General features: G+C 36.5%; 2 protein-coding genes across 2 annotated transcripts in view; one reads left to right on the top strand and one right to left on the bottom strand.

Annotated features, from left to right (window-relative positions):
- LOC145318814 (polypyrimidine tract-binding protein 2-like) overlaps positions 1 to 15,875 on the bottom strand; it is a 148,627-nt gene that overhangs the window by 117,332 nt on the left and 15,420 nt on the right. The gene's annotated exons all lie outside the window — the stretch shown is intronic.
- Uba1 (ubiquitin-like activating enzyme 1) overlaps positions 1 to 15,875 on the top strand; it is a 41,570-nt gene that overhangs the window by 9,192 nt on the left and 16,503 nt on the right. The window contains exons 9-19 of the mRNA XM_080160399.1: positions 498 to 630; positions 1,134 to 1,264; positions 1,736 to 1,811; positions 2,127 to 2,229; positions 6,923 to 7,067; positions 7,470 to 7,646; positions 11,697 to 11,927; positions 12,262 to 12,505; positions 13,707 to 13,814; positions 14,173 to 14,259; positions 14,718 to 14,834. Coding sequence (XP_080016525.1) covers positions 498 to 630; positions 1,134 to 1,264; positions 1,736 to 1,811; positions 2,127 to 2,229; positions 6,923 to 7,067; positions 7,470 to 7,646; positions 11,697 to 11,927; positions 12,262 to 12,505; positions 13,707 to 13,814; positions 14,173 to 14,259; positions 14,718 to 14,834 — 1,552 coding nt within the window. The remainder of the gene's footprint in view (positions 1 to 497; positions 631 to 1,133; positions 1,265 to 1,735; positions 1,812 to 2,126; positions 2,230 to 6,922; positions 7,068 to 7,469; positions 7,647 to 11,696; positions 11,928 to 12,261; positions 12,506 to 13,706; positions 13,815 to 14,172; positions 14,260 to 14,717; positions 14,835 to 15,875) is intronic.

Here is a 15,875-nt window from a genome sequence, read left to right on the forward strand (position 1 = left end):
TAGAGAAAAAGATGTCCATAGATAATCCTGTAACAACTATTTGCCTAACAATTTTACAGTTGTCATTTGTCCAATATTTTAAAGGATTAGAAAGAACGACGAAATTTTATCCAAAAATATCAACTTATATAGGTATGAATAAGATGTGTTCTTAATACAACATATTCTTTCTAAAAAATAATTTACTGAACCAAAATCTAAGTATATTACCTTTTTAATTTATCTGGTATTAATCTTATGAGTTTTAGTTTATTATTCATGGAAAATTGTCTTGTGATACTAAATTTACGCTGTGAACCGGTTCTAATCCAGCATATATTAATCGGTTTCGAAACCCTTTTAGAAAATATATTAATATTTTATTTAGGGATGGCAATGCGTCAAATTTTTGGAACGGATTCGGATTCTTACATTGCCAACCCTAATTTTATTGGAATCCCTAGTATACCAATTGAAAAAATTCCAAAATCCATTCTTAATTTTTTATTTTTCCTCAGGTTTTCTGAGGTCAAGGGTATGGAGGAGTTAAACGGTTTGGAATTTGAAGTGAATGTTACCGGTCCTTACACATTCTCCATCGGGGACACATCGGCATTTTCAGATTATGTTTCTGGCGGAGTTGCAACACAGGTTTGTGTCCCTTTTACTTATCTGTAACTTACTTTGTCAGTCCGTAACGTCCCTCTTTACCCTTTTGAAAGGGGAAAATTCGGTTTTTTTTTCTTCTTTAGAACGCAGGTCCTAGTCCCTATTACTTATCTATAACTAACTTTGTCGAACTGCCTTTCTTATATTATATGGGGGGAAACCTAAAAGTATACAAGATTTTCTAGTCTTCTGGAAGATATTGAATCCTTTGTTTTTTTTTCGGATCCTCTGACAAATCTTCTTTATATTTTTGTGATAAAAAAGTTTGATAAACTTAACATTAAAAAAACTTCTTTTTTGTCTCTTTGTCACAATCAGTTTTAATTTGTTCTCTATGTTACTACAATTGAATGAAAGCAAGGGTATAGGATAGAGAATTTTCAGTGTCAAGATGAGCATCCTAACATCAACTTCTTAATGGTAAATCCCCCCCCCCTCCCATTCTTTTTTTCTGAACAGAATCATAAACAAATATTTATTATTAGGTGAAGAAGCCTAAGATAGTAAGTTTCAAGAACTTGGAGGACTCGATGAAGGAGCCAGAATTTGTCATCACCGACTTCGCCAAGTTCGATTCCCCCGCCAAGCTACATGTCTGCTATCAAACTCTCCACAGGTAAATAAAATCAGTTGCTAGTTGTTAATTGACCTTGAGGAGTTTTGTAACAGTTTCCGCGGATATAAGAATGTACAATAAGATTAAAACCAGTTTTTTTTAGCCCCGATATGTTTAAGGTAAGGGCTAATAAAACTAAGATTGTACTTTTCTATATTCGTAGAAAACTAAATATAATACGATGCTATACATAATTTTTCAGTATGGCTGCAAGTCTGTACAAATCCACCTGAAATTAATCGATTTCGAAGCAATACTGGAAATAATATTCATTTAACATTAACAATTAGGGGATGTCTGTAATTACGTCGTTAAATGTTATTATGTTGATATTTAGCATCCCGTATAATAAGGATTTTGATTATTTTATTCTCTTTTTTGTTTCTTTAGTTTTATATTGCATCACTCTAAACATTATACCATTTACATGAAACCTTGGTATAACTGTAATTGACCATTTTAATATTTCAGCTATATCGCCGCTCACGGCAAGACCCCCGCCCCTTGGAGTGAGACCGACGCCCAAGCATTTGTAGCACTTGCCAAGGTAATATTTTTTTGTGTGTGTAATCTTTTCCATAATGCTAACTTTTGTTTTTTAAAGCATCAATAACTGAAAATTCATCAGTCAAAAATAAGTTTTTTATATTAACTTCAATTAAGATCCCAAAATACCCGCGCACAACAGGGTTTAAATGAATTTTAAGTTCCTGTAAGTTTCTAAATATACTTATACACTTTATTATACAGATACTTCAACGTCAGATATTGGATATTTTTTAGATTCCTCTCATCTGAGTTTGTCAGTTTTCACATTTAATCTGCCTTGCTGAGCGGAAACCAAAAATGTATTAATATTCAGGAAATGTTCCCTGACTCCGTAACATGCGAGGCTGATGAGGCGTACCTGGCTCAGTTTGCCAAGATCTCGCAGGGTGATCTCAATCCTATGTGTGCCGCCTTAGGTAACAATTTGTTGATCACAAGATATCTTATACTCCCCGCCCCTTTTACGCAAATTGACAATATATGTTGAAAACAATTTTAAGAAAGCAATTTAGCAACGTACAAAAATCGAAATATTATTTCTTGGATGTTGCACCAGAATTTTATTTACTCCAATAAAGTGATGCTCGCAGCTGACTAAAATGATGAGCCTTTCCCTTACATTTTTCCCTCCCTTTCCTGCTGGATGAACGATCACGAATAAACGCAAAAAGTGTAACCCCCAGCATTTGCTGACGTCAGGAAATCCGTCTGAATTGATTCTAGTTATGATTATATCTGTCTTAATTGACATGATGATTTTATCATATAACCCCTTCGCATATTTTGACGCATTTTTCGGAAATTTAAGTCGTGTAGTTTATCTAAAATTGGGTATGTACGCTTTTATGTCTGTTTACAAGTTGGTTAAAGTAAGTTACTTTTAAACAAGTTCTAGCGGCTGCGTTTCTAGCATATAAGAGCTTTATATTCGGAGAAGAAAGAAATGTAGGGAAATAGCCTAAAACCAAACTGCGCCCCTATCATCTAGCATCTATGAAGGGGTAAGAAGGGAGCAGAAAAGTAGTCTAAAATCGTCCCTAGACTAAAATAAAATAGCCTAAAACCATTCAGGGACCTTCAAAAAGCATCATTAAAATGGAGAATTCAATCGGTTCAGTAGTTGTCGAAATTTCAAGCTACAGACAAAAAATTCTTACCACTTTATAAAATAAAATTATTGTTATTGCTGCGCTACTTAAACACAGAATTATTCTTGTTGAATTAAGTATACAGTTTGATTTCATTTGGGTACAAGAAGGAATGAATCCATAAATGTGAATTTAGTTAGTTTATTTTATCTCTATATTAAATACTAGAGGTCTCTAGGGTATAGGAAGGCTAGCATTTTCTTCTAGGGGTGCTTTCTCTTTGTATGGTCGTTGGACCCTCCCACAAAAGATAGTTACAAAACTTCTCAGCACCTATGCGAAGCTGAACTGTAAAGGAGAATCATATCGGTTCAGCGGTTAGCTAAATTCTGTAGTATAAATATACAGACAGACTAACATAGACATCCTGTTACTTTTATGTAAGAAAGATTTGAATTTAACCAAAGAAGCTCTTTAACAAAAACATTGAAATACAAAAAAGCTGCGCTACTTGTGACATAACTAAATATTCACATTACGTTATGAAACTTGTTATGAATCAAATATCCAGAACTAAGGTACAGACAAATTAACATGGGAATTTACAATTTATGTTTCCCATACTTGCATTTTATTTTATCATGATTATGTAAAAAAAAAATTATAAGCTGAAAAATAAAATGAAATAAGTTATATATCGTATCGTATTATAATAATTAAAAAAAAAATTTAGGCGTTATCCTCTTAAAATTTTTTTTTCAATTTTGTAAACCCCCCCCCCCCCCCCCCCCCCCGAATTTTTCGTTAAAAACGGCTCCAAATCTAAATTAGCTAAAAATGATTTTTTAAGTAATAATATAATTTGGCAACGGTCTATTTCCCTATAATAAACTGAAAAACTATTGTTACTTAACAAATAGACACACATCCTTCTACTTTTATATAGCTTGAATCAAATAAAAGCAAAATATTTTATATTATTTATTTTATTTTATCAAATTCAATAATGAACAAAAATTGATATATTAATTTTAAGGTAGGAGCCGGAGCCACATCAAAATTAAACGGCTCCGACACCCTGGCAGTATATGTATATCTAATATAAACCACTAGACCATGTCTATCAAAGTTTTGATATTGATAATGAGTCTTATGTAATCTCAAGATATTACTCATGTTATGCTTGATCAGAATTAAAAATACTTGGGGTTTTATCTCTTATCTATTTTGGTGAGGTAAATCACACATAACTTCTATTCTTTTATTTTGAATGTGATTTAACCCCTCCTACATGTTATTTGATATCCTTAAACATTTCTGGGAACAAAATGAAGATTCTATTAAAAAAGACAACTTATTCGTTTAAGGCATTTTTGAGATCTTAACCTACTGTTAACCCTCATCCTACTTATTTTATGAAAATGATAACAGTATATAATATTGCAAGGGAAAAATTATCATAAAAGAGACAAAAGGGTTTTATTGTTATTATTCTAATCTATTATGCTGTTATTAGTATCAACAAAAAAAAATTACATTTAAGATTATGAAAATAAAATGAAATCTTTGTATATTCAACCGAACTATACATTTCTTGTTTAAATCTTGTCATGTGTAGATTAATGACATAAGCGACATAGCTAAAGTTTGTTACTTTCTATTTTATGTCTTTCTGTTTTTTTATCTTTTCGTATTTCGAAAATTGAGGACTAATATTTTATGTAGTAAATTGTTTAGGTCAAGTAGCTTGTGGAAGGGATAGAATTGCGTATTTTTGTTGTTGAAATAACTAGTTTTTAGCAGTTCTCCTTAAAATATGATAAAGAAATGAAATCTAAAATTTACTAACAAATGATTTAAATATGTTCTTTTTATACAGTAGAAAAAAATTCAAAAATTTCAATTGATGCCAAAATTACTTTTTGTATATTAACCAAAATCAATTTGACAGAAAATATTATTTGAGGGGTGTGTTACTCATGTATCAAAAACCTGTTATAACAAATATTAAACTTCCCTGAAAAAAAGCGGAATTGTTTGTTAAATGGTTTACTAGATTTTACTGGACAAACAACTGTTATGCTATTTTATGATTTCATCCTTGTTTTCATGTGATTAGGAAATGATGAAGTGACATATGGACAGTGACAGGGAAATTAATTCTGTAAAAAAATGAACTGTTTAATTTTCCCAGTTTTCTTTTCATGCATATTAAAGTTACACGATTAAGAGAGAGGTAGGTTTCTGGTTGTCTATAGTTATTTTCAATAAGAAATACACATATTTAGTGAATATTATCGTTCTACTACTATTTTTAAGCCTTAAAACACACACCTTTACGGATTTTAACCGAAACCTACCTCTCCCTTTCTCAAGTAGCTGTGAAACTTCATGTTGGTCTTCAGAAGTTTTTTGTCATGTATTTTTATCTTGATATTATAGTACTGGATTAAAGGGGGCAGGGGTTAAATAACTGTATGTCCACAGGACCCTGTGCTGATTTTAATTGGGTCTCTGAATATGAACCAATAGGCTCGGAAATATAATCACAGCCAAGTCGATACAAAAGCGCAAAAAGCAATTTACTAGCAGACGAAAAATGTCCTCCCCACTAGATTCAGGAATTTGTTTGGGTTATATATATCTCTACTAATACATTTATTTCCTGTAAAAGCTGTTATTATTTGCAAGATCATTATTCGAATATTTCTCCCTATAGCTGAATGTGCTCAAAAGGGTTAAAAGAATTTGCATTCAGGAATCTAGACGCGTTTTTTCAGGGATAAGTAAACTTTATATTTGGAGAATTAGTACAACAAAAAAGTAAATAAATATAAGAATTTATGGAGAAAACTTTGTTTTGTTGCTATATACTTATTGGCAAGCTCCTAGTATCTAGGATATCTGAATTCAAAGGTTAGGGGATAAGTTGAAAAATAACCTGAAACTACAAGTGACTTCAATCAATTAAGTCCCCAAAGATTGATAATAACATTTTCTTATTCGTTGGCTTAACAACTTAATGAATTTCGATAGGTTGGTTTACTGATTGTCCAAATGTTTCAACTACATTAGGGGTAATTTTGTGTTATCATTTTATCTCTTTACTCCTGAGATGTGCGTGTGTTTCACCTCACACATTGAGAAATTCTGACTTTTCGTTGATTTTTGTAAAATTTGGGGCAAGACATTTCTAATTATGTACGTTTGTTGCTAACTTGTTGGATTTCAATTTTTTGTATCTTATAATTTATTGAAAAGTTTATGTTTTAGTCGTTTTGTATTATATACAGCTTTTCACGGTTATAAAAATGTACAATTATAAGTTTAAAACTAAGTTTTGTTAATCCCGAGATACCGAAGGCAATGGCTAACTTAACTCGCAGAGAGTGAACAATGGGCAGTTTATTACACTAGTCCCCAAAGTTCTATAATAACGTTTTCTTATTCGTTGGCTATACAATAGGATATATAAGATGGAAGGAATTTTAATGTTTAAGGGAGATTTAAAATCTGCATCAAATTTTAAGGATTTTTATAAAATTCGTTTTTTGTATAATTCTTTACCTAATAGCGGAAATACAATTAAAGTTCATAAATTTTGACCGATAGGATAGGTGGATTTGAAACTACCTGCGCTCTAATTGGTTGAATGATGTACGACTCCAATCAGAGCGCAGATAATTTTCAATCCACTAATCACAGATGTCAAAATTAATTAACTTAAATTGTATTTCCGCTTTTAGATAAAGAATTATACAAAAAACGAATTTTATAAAAAAAAGAATCCTTAAAATTGGATGCAGATTTCAAATCTCCCTCTAACATTAAAATTCTTTCCAACTTATATATCTTACTATACAACTTAGGGTACTTTAATTGAATTATTGAATGTGCAAACGTTTCAACCACTAACCTGGCGCTACAAAAGGAGTAATTTTGTTTATCATTAGGGATGTACATTAATTTATCGGCCATTGTCTTATCCCTTTAGATCTCTGATAAATGTCCTTTTTTTCAGGCGGTATCGTTGGTCAGGAGGTTATGAAGGCGAGCAGTGGCAAATTTTCCCCAATTTATCAGTGGAAATATTTTGATGCCCTGGAGTGTCTGCCAGAGGATAAATCAGCACTCACTGAGGACAACTGCAAGCCTATTGGCTCCAGGTATGGTTTTGTTTATCATATTGTACTCAATGAACTATTTAGAAACGTCTTAGAAAGCTTTACATTGATGTAAATAGGAGGGGACATATCTAGGACTATTAATAAAGGTTTTATTGTCTTTGGGCTTCCCAATTTAGTAGATTTCTAAATTGTGTATTTTTATAATAGGTCAAGTTTACCCGGAGGGAGGGGACTTTGGGTTTTTTATTAAGTCTAGTGTCTAGTGTCCAAACGTTTCAACCAATAATCGTAATCTACATAAGGGGAATTTTTTGTATCATCTTCAGGGGTTTTCATCAATTTATCGGCCATTGTCTTTTGCTCCCTGTCATGTTCAATTCGTTTTACGAAATCTGAACAAAAGATAGTTACGATATGTTTATTTAATACTTATCATTACAGATATGACGGCCAGATAGCTGTGTTCGGCAAGGACTTCCAGGAGAAGCTCGGCCAACAGAAATGGTTTGTTGTGGGCGCCGGTGCTATTGGCTGTGAGCTGCTGAAGAACTTTGCCCTGATTGGTCTCGGCTGTGGCGGCGGTAATGTCAGTGTCACTGATATGGACATGATTGAAAGGTAGTTACGCTTTTTAATATTATTTTTTTTTCTCAATATGATATGGCTTTGAAATCCAAGGCATAAAATTCAATCTCAGTAATGCTGAACTGAAAAATCATGTATCGTACAATTTTCCACAAAAAATTAAGTAAAATAAGGGGGGGTTTTTAATGCAACCATCTCGTAATCAGTGAGCAAATGGCACTTAGAATTCGAATTTCGAGCTGAAATTTTGCATGGGTAATCCTTGGTAGGTCTATTTTCCCTAAATCGAACAAAAAGTTGGAAAAGTAACGGCTGGCGGCTGCAGCTCAGCCGTTTAGCCGTTTTTGGCCTATTTTTAGGGCAAATTCATCATTATTTACGTAGGAATCAACTTTTTAAAACATAGTTTTGGTTTAATTCATATTTAATGATAGCAATAACCATTTTTTTAAATTTCTAGTACCAGCTGCTAAACGGCTAGAACCGGCTGAAAACGGCTGGGAGCGGCCAAGAGTATGAAGAGTAGATAGGGCTTATGACATGTCTAGGGGTAGGTTTTTATGGGTGCTGAGCTCAAAAATGGTACCAAAAATAGTGGCGGCCAATCTATATGGTATCTGAGCAACAGCTGCAGCTCAGATGGGAGCGGCCAAGAGTAAAATGAGTACATAGGGCTTGTGACGTGTCTTGGGGTAAGTTTTTATAGGTACTGAGCTCAAAAATGCTCCCAAAAATAGTGGCGACCCATCCATATGGCAGCTGGGTAACGGCTGCAGCTCAGCTGGGGGAGGCTAAGAGTAGAATGAGTAGATAGGGCCTTGTGGGCTGTAGCTGTTACCCAGCTGCCATATGGATGAGCCGCCACTATTATTGTTAGTATTTTTGAGCTCAGCACTCATAAATACCTACCCCTGGACACGTCACAAGCCCTATGTACTCATTCTACTTTCGGCTGCTCCCAGCTGAGCTGCCGCCGTTACCCAGCTGCCACATGGATGGGTCACCACTATTTTTGGTAGCATTTTGAGCTCAGAACTCATAAAAACCTACCCTAAGACACATCACAAGCCCTATCTACTCATTCTACTCTTGGCCTCTCACAGCTGAGCTGCGTCCATTACACAGCTGCCATGTGGATGGGCCTCCACTATTTTTGTTAGCATTTTTGAGCTCAGCACCCATAAAAACCTACCCCTAGACACGTCATAAGCCCCATCTACTCATTCTACTCTTGACCGCTCGCAGCTGAGCAGCAGCTGTTACCCAGCTGCCATATGGATTGGCCGTCACTATTTTTAGTAGCATTTTTGAGCTCAGCACCCATAGAAACCTAATCCTGGACACGTTACATGCCTCATGTACTCATTCTACTCTTGGCCTATCTCGTCTGAGCTGCGGCCGTTACCCAGCTGAGCTGCGTCCATTACACAGCTGCCATGTGGATGGGCCTCCACTATTTTTGTTAGCATTTTTGAGCTCAGCACCTATAAAAACCTACCCCTAGACACGTCACAAGCCCTATCTACTCATTCTACTCTTGGCCGCTCGCAGCTGAGCTGCAGCTGTTACCCAGCTGCCATATGGATTGGCCGTCACTATTTTTAGTAGCATTTTTGAGCTCAGCACCCATAGAAACCTACCCCTAGACATGTCACAAGCCCTATCTACTCTTCATACTCTTGGCCGCTCTCAGCCGTTTACAGCCGGTTCTAGCCGTTTAGCAGATGGTACTAGAAATTTAAAAAATGGTTATTGCTATCATTTAATATGAATTAAACCAGAACTATGTTTATGGGTAACAGCTACAGCCCACAAGCCCTATCTACTCATTCTACTCTTAGCCTCCCCCAGCTGAGCTGCAGCCGTTACCCAGCTGCCATATGGATGGGTCGCCACTATTTTTGGGAGCATTTTTGAGCTCAGTTCCTATAAAAACTTACCCCAAGACACGTCACAAGCCCTATGTACTCATTTTACTCTTGGCCGCTCCCATCTGAGCTGCAGCTGTTGCTCAGATACCATATAGATTGGCCGCCACTATTTTTGGTACCATTTTTGAGCTCAGCACCCATAAAAACCTACCCCTAGACATGTCATAAGCCCTATCTACTCATTCTACTCTTGGCCTCTCACAGCTGAGCTGCGTCCATTACACAGCTGCCATGTGGATGGGCCTCCACTATTTTTGTTAGCATTTTTGAGCTCAGCACCTATAAAAACCTACCCCTAGACACGTCACAAGCCCTATCTACTCATTCTACTCTTGGCCGCTCGCAGCTGAGCTGCAGCTGTTACCCAGCTGCCATATGGATTGGCCGTCACTATTTTTAGTAGCATTTTTGAGCTCAGCACCCATAGAAACCTACCCCTAGACATGTCACAAGCCCTATCTACTCTTCATACTCTTGGCCGCTCTCAGCCGTTTACAGCCGGTTCTAGCCGTTTAGCAGATGGTACTAGAAATTTAAAAAATGGTTATTGCTATCATTTAATATGAATTAAACCAGAACTATGTTTATGGGTAACAGCTACAGCCCACAAGCCCTATCTACTCATTCTACTCTTAGCCTCCCCCAGCTGAGCTGCAGCCGTTACCCAGCTGCCATATGGATGGGTCGCCACTATTTTTGGGAGCATTTTTGAGCTCAGTACCTATAAAAACTTACCCCAAGACACGTCACAAGCCCTATGTACTCATTTTACTCTTGGCCGCTCCCATCTGAGCTGCAGCTGTTGCTCAGATACCATATAGATTGGCCGCCACTATTTTTGGTACCATTTTTGAGCTCAGCACCCATAAAAACCTACCCCTAGACATGTCATAAGCCCTATCTACTCATTCTACTCTTGGCCTCTCACAGCTGAGCTGCGTCCATTACACAGCTGCCATGTGGATGGGCCTCCACTATTTTTGTTAGCATTTTTGAACTCAGCACCCATAAAAACCTACCCCTAGACACGTCATAAGCCCCATCTACTCATTCTACTCTTGACCGCTCGCAGCTGAGCAGCAGCTGTTACCCAGCTGCCATATGTATTGGCCGCCACTATTTTTTGTAGTATTTTTGAGCTCAGCACCCATAAAAACCTAACCCTTGACATGTCACATGCCCTATGTACTCATTCTACTCTTGGCCTCTCGCAGCTGAGCTGCCGCCGTTACCCAGCTGCCACATGGATGGGCCGCCACTATTTTTGGTAGCATTTTTGAGCTCAGCACCCATAAAAACCTACCCCTAGACACGTCACAAGCCCTATCTACTCATTCTACTCTTGGCCGCTCGCAGCTGAGCTGCAGCTGTTACCCAGCTGCCATATGGATTGGCCGTCACTATTTTTAGTAGTATTTTTGAGCTCAACACCCATAAAAACCTACCCCTAGACATGTCACAAGCCCTATCTACTCTTCATACTCTTGGCCGCTCCCAGCCGTTTTCAGCCGGTTCTAGCCGTTTAGCAGCTGGTACTAGAAATTAAAAAAAATGGTTATTGCTATCATTTAATATGAATTAAACCAAAACTATGTTTTAAAAAGTTGATTCCTACGTAAATAATGATGAATATGCCCTAAAAATAGGCCAAAAACGGCTAAACGGCTGAGCTGCAGCCGCCAGCCGTTACTTTTCCAACTTTTTGTTCGATTTAGGGAAAATAGACCTACCAAGGATTACCCATGCAAAATTTCAGCTCGAAATTCGAATTCTAAGTGCCATTTGCTCACTGATTACGAGATGGTTGCATTAAAAACCCCCCCCTTAAAATTCATCTCGAGCCGTTAAAATGAACACTGATTCCACAATTATTCATTTTAATCCGCGGAAAACTGTTCATCTTACAATTCGATAATGATAATAACTACATATTATTTCTGAGGCAAGAAGTTATTATGCTAATTTCTGCCACGAATTACTGATATTTTGACAGACATGAAGCAAAAAAAGTATTCCTTCTCACTCTGAATGTTTCACATCCCTAAACTATCAACAAAACAGTAAGGTCTTTATTTTTATATGTTTTTACAAACAACCATAATGTTAGGTTCTTTTTCTTAACGTTTTGTATTTACTCAAGTTTTTTTTTCAGATCAAATCTGAATCGCCAGTTCTTGTTCCGCGACGCTGACATCCAGAAGTACAAGGCCCAGACAGCTGTGAAGGCTGTCAAGGCGATGAACCCCAACGCCAACTACACCTCCATGGAGCTGAGGGTGGGGGGTGAGACGGAGAATGTGTTCAATGACAAGTTTTTCAATAATTTGGATGGCGTGGCGAATGCCTTGGATAACATCGAAGCGCGTACCTATATGGATAGAAGGTAACCGATTAATAAAAATGGCATATTCCAAGTAAATCTGAAATTGTTTTATTAAAAAATTAGTTAATATAAGAACAGTGGTTAAGCCCCAAGAGGCCTTTAGGAATACTGAAGGAAAGTGGGAAGAGTCGACCATTAAACTGGGATGAGGGATATTTTGTCCAGGGGCTATTTTATCGGGAGTTTTAAGTACCATCTGAGTCTGACTAAATAGTTAAAAACTTTCCCTAGACACATAATGATCTTCTCTGAAGAGAAGAACCAAATCGGTCCAGCGGTTGGCAAGGTCTTAAGCTACAGACAAACATCCTGATACTATCCTGTATTTGTATAGATGTGTATATTACAACAAGCCACTATTGGAATCCGGTACCCTGGGGACCAAGGGCAACACCCAGGTGGTGATTCCTAAGCTGACAGAGTCCTACAGCTCCAGCCAAGACCCCCCAGAGAAGTCTATCCCCATCTGCACCCTGAAGAACTTCCCCAACGCCATTGAGCACACCCTGCAGTGGGCCAGGGACGTGTTTGAGGGACAGTTTACACAGGCGCCCCTCACGGCAGCTCAATATATTGAGGTAAGGATTAGTTTAGACAGGTTCCCTTCACGGCAGCTCAATATATTAAGGTAAGGATTAGTTTACACAGGCTACCTTCACGGCAGCTCAAAATTGAGGTAAGGATTAGTTTACACAGACTCCCCTCACGGCAGCTCAATATATTGAGGTAAGGATTAGTTTACACAGGCTCCCCTCACGGCAGCTCAATATATTGAGGTAAGTATTAGTTTACACAGGCTCCCCTCACGGCAGCTCAATATATTGAGGTAGAATTTATTAATGTTCACTTTTACATATTATCACATCTGCTCAGTGTTTAATACTTCCAAAAAGACATAATAGCAAACGATATAAGAGATTTTTTGATGGAGGGAGTTAACAATAATCTGTAAATTAATTTTGATTGATAGGTTTTACACTAATTTTTTCCAAACTTACTGACCTATAGACGGGATTTTCTGTCTGATTATCATTATTGGGATGTTTTAATCTAACGTCTTATCCCTCAAGATCCCTGGGTTATATTAAGGGATAGGAAACATCTTTAACAACTGAATAAATTTTTTAAATTGGTAATTTAGCTGACTTAAGATTTTGTCGGGCAATACTTCTGATACAGACAGGGGTGTATATTCTACATGGGATCCCCGGCTCAGGGGGGGGGGGGGGGATAAAAAATTAGTGGTTGGAGGGAAAAAAATGTAAAAATTAAGAAAACTGAAAACATTTTTTCCATTTCCACCCCCCCTCTCCTTGGTAAAAAAACTAAAAGAATGTGTGGTAGGAGGGATAAAATAAATAAAATATAGAGTTCTTTAAATATTTTTCCATTTTCCCCCCTACTTTGTGAGAAAAAACTAGGGGGGGGGGGAAATAAAGAAATTTGTAGCCGGGGAAAAAAAGTAAATATTGTGCAGAATATACACCCCTGGATACAGACGACCTTTGTATCTGCCCAAAAATATTATTATAGTTTTATTTCGCTAGTTGTTTACACCGTATTCCTGAGGTGAATTCTTAAAAAACTTTTTTGATTCACTGCCTCACTAAAATCCCCTCTAAATTTTTAGCGAGCCTCACTAAGGGAATTTTTAGTGAGGCATAAGTTTTTAAGAATCCAGCTCTGGATAGAAAACATTAAAATGATAAGCAAATATATATCAACCGGATTTTCTACTATTCTTTAAAAGGCTATTTCATAAAACTTCTATTTTTCTAGGACGAGAACTTTAAAGACAAGACATTGACTCTGCCTGGAGCTCAGCCTGTTGAAACATTAGAAACTGTTAAAAGAATTCTCATCTCAGAGAGACCGTCAGATTTTAAGGTTGGTTTTGTTTTTTTTTAACAAAAAATTAGTCAAATTCTTAATTATGTTGTTGTTTTTTGTAAGTTCAGATTTGTTGAAAAATAAAATTTAGATTTAAAAGTGAAAACATTACTTAGTAGAATATTCGAAAGAACGAAAAGTGAACCAAAAGCTTTTTGATCAATGTATTTCTGATTGTTATATAAAAAGCTTTGTATTGGTTAAATAACAGCCCCACAGGGTCTAGAAATATATATTAAAAAAAGAAATTAGTGGGGGGGGGGGGGGGTACATATTAAAGATTTATTAGGAATTATGTTTGCATAGTGTGATTTGAAAAATTTTAATAGCATGGATCAAAAAAATTTTGTTTTAGGATTGCGTAGCTTGGGCCCGTTTGACATGGCAAGAATTGTTCCACAATCAGATTGCCCAACTTCTTCACAATTTCCCACCAGACCAGGTATGTAGAGCATCGTCGGGAAGGTGATAGGTTCGAATCACCGGCCAAACACCGCGTCATAACCAAAGACGTTAAAAGTGGTTCCTACTGCAACTATGTCGGGTTAGCGACAATATTTAGAGTAGAGGAAATGGCTTGGCCCAAAACAGTCGCAACTCATAATTATTCAAAAGTAGGACAAAGGTCGTGTAATCAAAGGTTTGGTTTTCTGAAAGAGCGTTTGATAATATAATATAATCCCCTTTAATTTATATTTTGAGGCCGGTTTTAAAAGTGTGTTCATTAAAACTGACATCTACTTGAAACCGGTGTATGCCCGCCTATGGTTTGAACCTGTTATTGTTAAAACTCTGCTAAAATTGTTATCACTTATGCACTAATCTCTTGAATAATTCATTCTTTTTTACATATTTTTTTAATGCTTTACTTCAATTGTATATAATAGTTCTTATTTTTAGGTAACCAGTTCTGGAAGCCCATTCTGGTCAGGCCCCAAGAAATGTCCCAAGCCCTTGGACTTCTCAACTGATGATACTCTACACATGGACTTTGTGGATGCTGCTGCCAATCTTATGGTAAGAAATCCTAATAGTTAATTCTCGCATCGTATTATAAACAACTTTCCGCGGATATAAAATGTATATTATAATTATAAGATTAAAACTTATTTCTTAGCCCCGAGGTGCCAAAGGCATAGGCTAAAAAACTGGTTATAATCTAATGATTGTACACTTTTATATTTGTAGAAAACTAGTTTTAATACGATGCTAGACATAATTTTTCAGTATAGCTGGGAACCGGTTCTGATCCACCGGATGAAAAAATGTCCCTTAGGATCGAAATGTGTATTAAGTGTTCAAGCATGACACCCATGAAAAAATTTTAAGGCATGCGCAAGCTGTATGAGTTATGGTTGGTCCAAAAACTCACCCCCCAAAAGGATTTTTAATTTTGTTAAGGTTTTCCAAGGGATACAGATTTTGAAAAATACGTGGTAAAATTAAATATAAATTGGAAAGGTTGCGTGATTTTTTTAAATTTTACATATATAATTTTCTTCTATGAGACATTGTGTTATCATTATGAATGGGAAAGGTACAACTTTAATAGATTCTTAGTCACTCCAGGCTGGTTCAAAAGACATGCGGCCGAAGGCTGTGCAACCAGCAGTTTGGCTGCCAGCTGACATCAAAGTTATCATAAATTGGCAAAAATTGACATTTTTGTAGGTTTTTTTGCGGCATGGTGCGGCAAAGCTATGTGACCTAACGTGCATGTGGGTGCATTGGGTCATGATGATTCATTTGCATATTTAGCAAATATTTTACCTCTATTTCCTTGGCCGTAGTGGCTGTTCAGAGTCATTGAGTGTAAATTGGTCAGTAACATTTAAAATAATCATTATTTTACGGCCAGTAACGGAAAAACCAACATTCTTGTCCGGCATTAAAACTATCAGGGATTAAATATTTTTTAAAGGAATTAATATTTTAACCCCCTCAATGTAGTTATATAAATTATAGCTGTAATCTTTATATATATATTATATCTAGCGGCTGCGCTAGGTATAGGGGCTCTAAAAGAGGAAGAAAGGGCAAATCCAGCCTAAAACTATC

This window comes from Acartia tonsa, chromosome 5, assembly GCF_053477335.1.
Source record: "Acartia tonsa isolate MP-2025a chromosome 5, ASM5347733v1, whole genome shotgun sequence".
Taxonomy (NCBI): Eukaryota; Metazoa; Arthropoda; class Copepoda; order Calanoida; family Acartiidae; genus Acartia; species Acartia tonsa.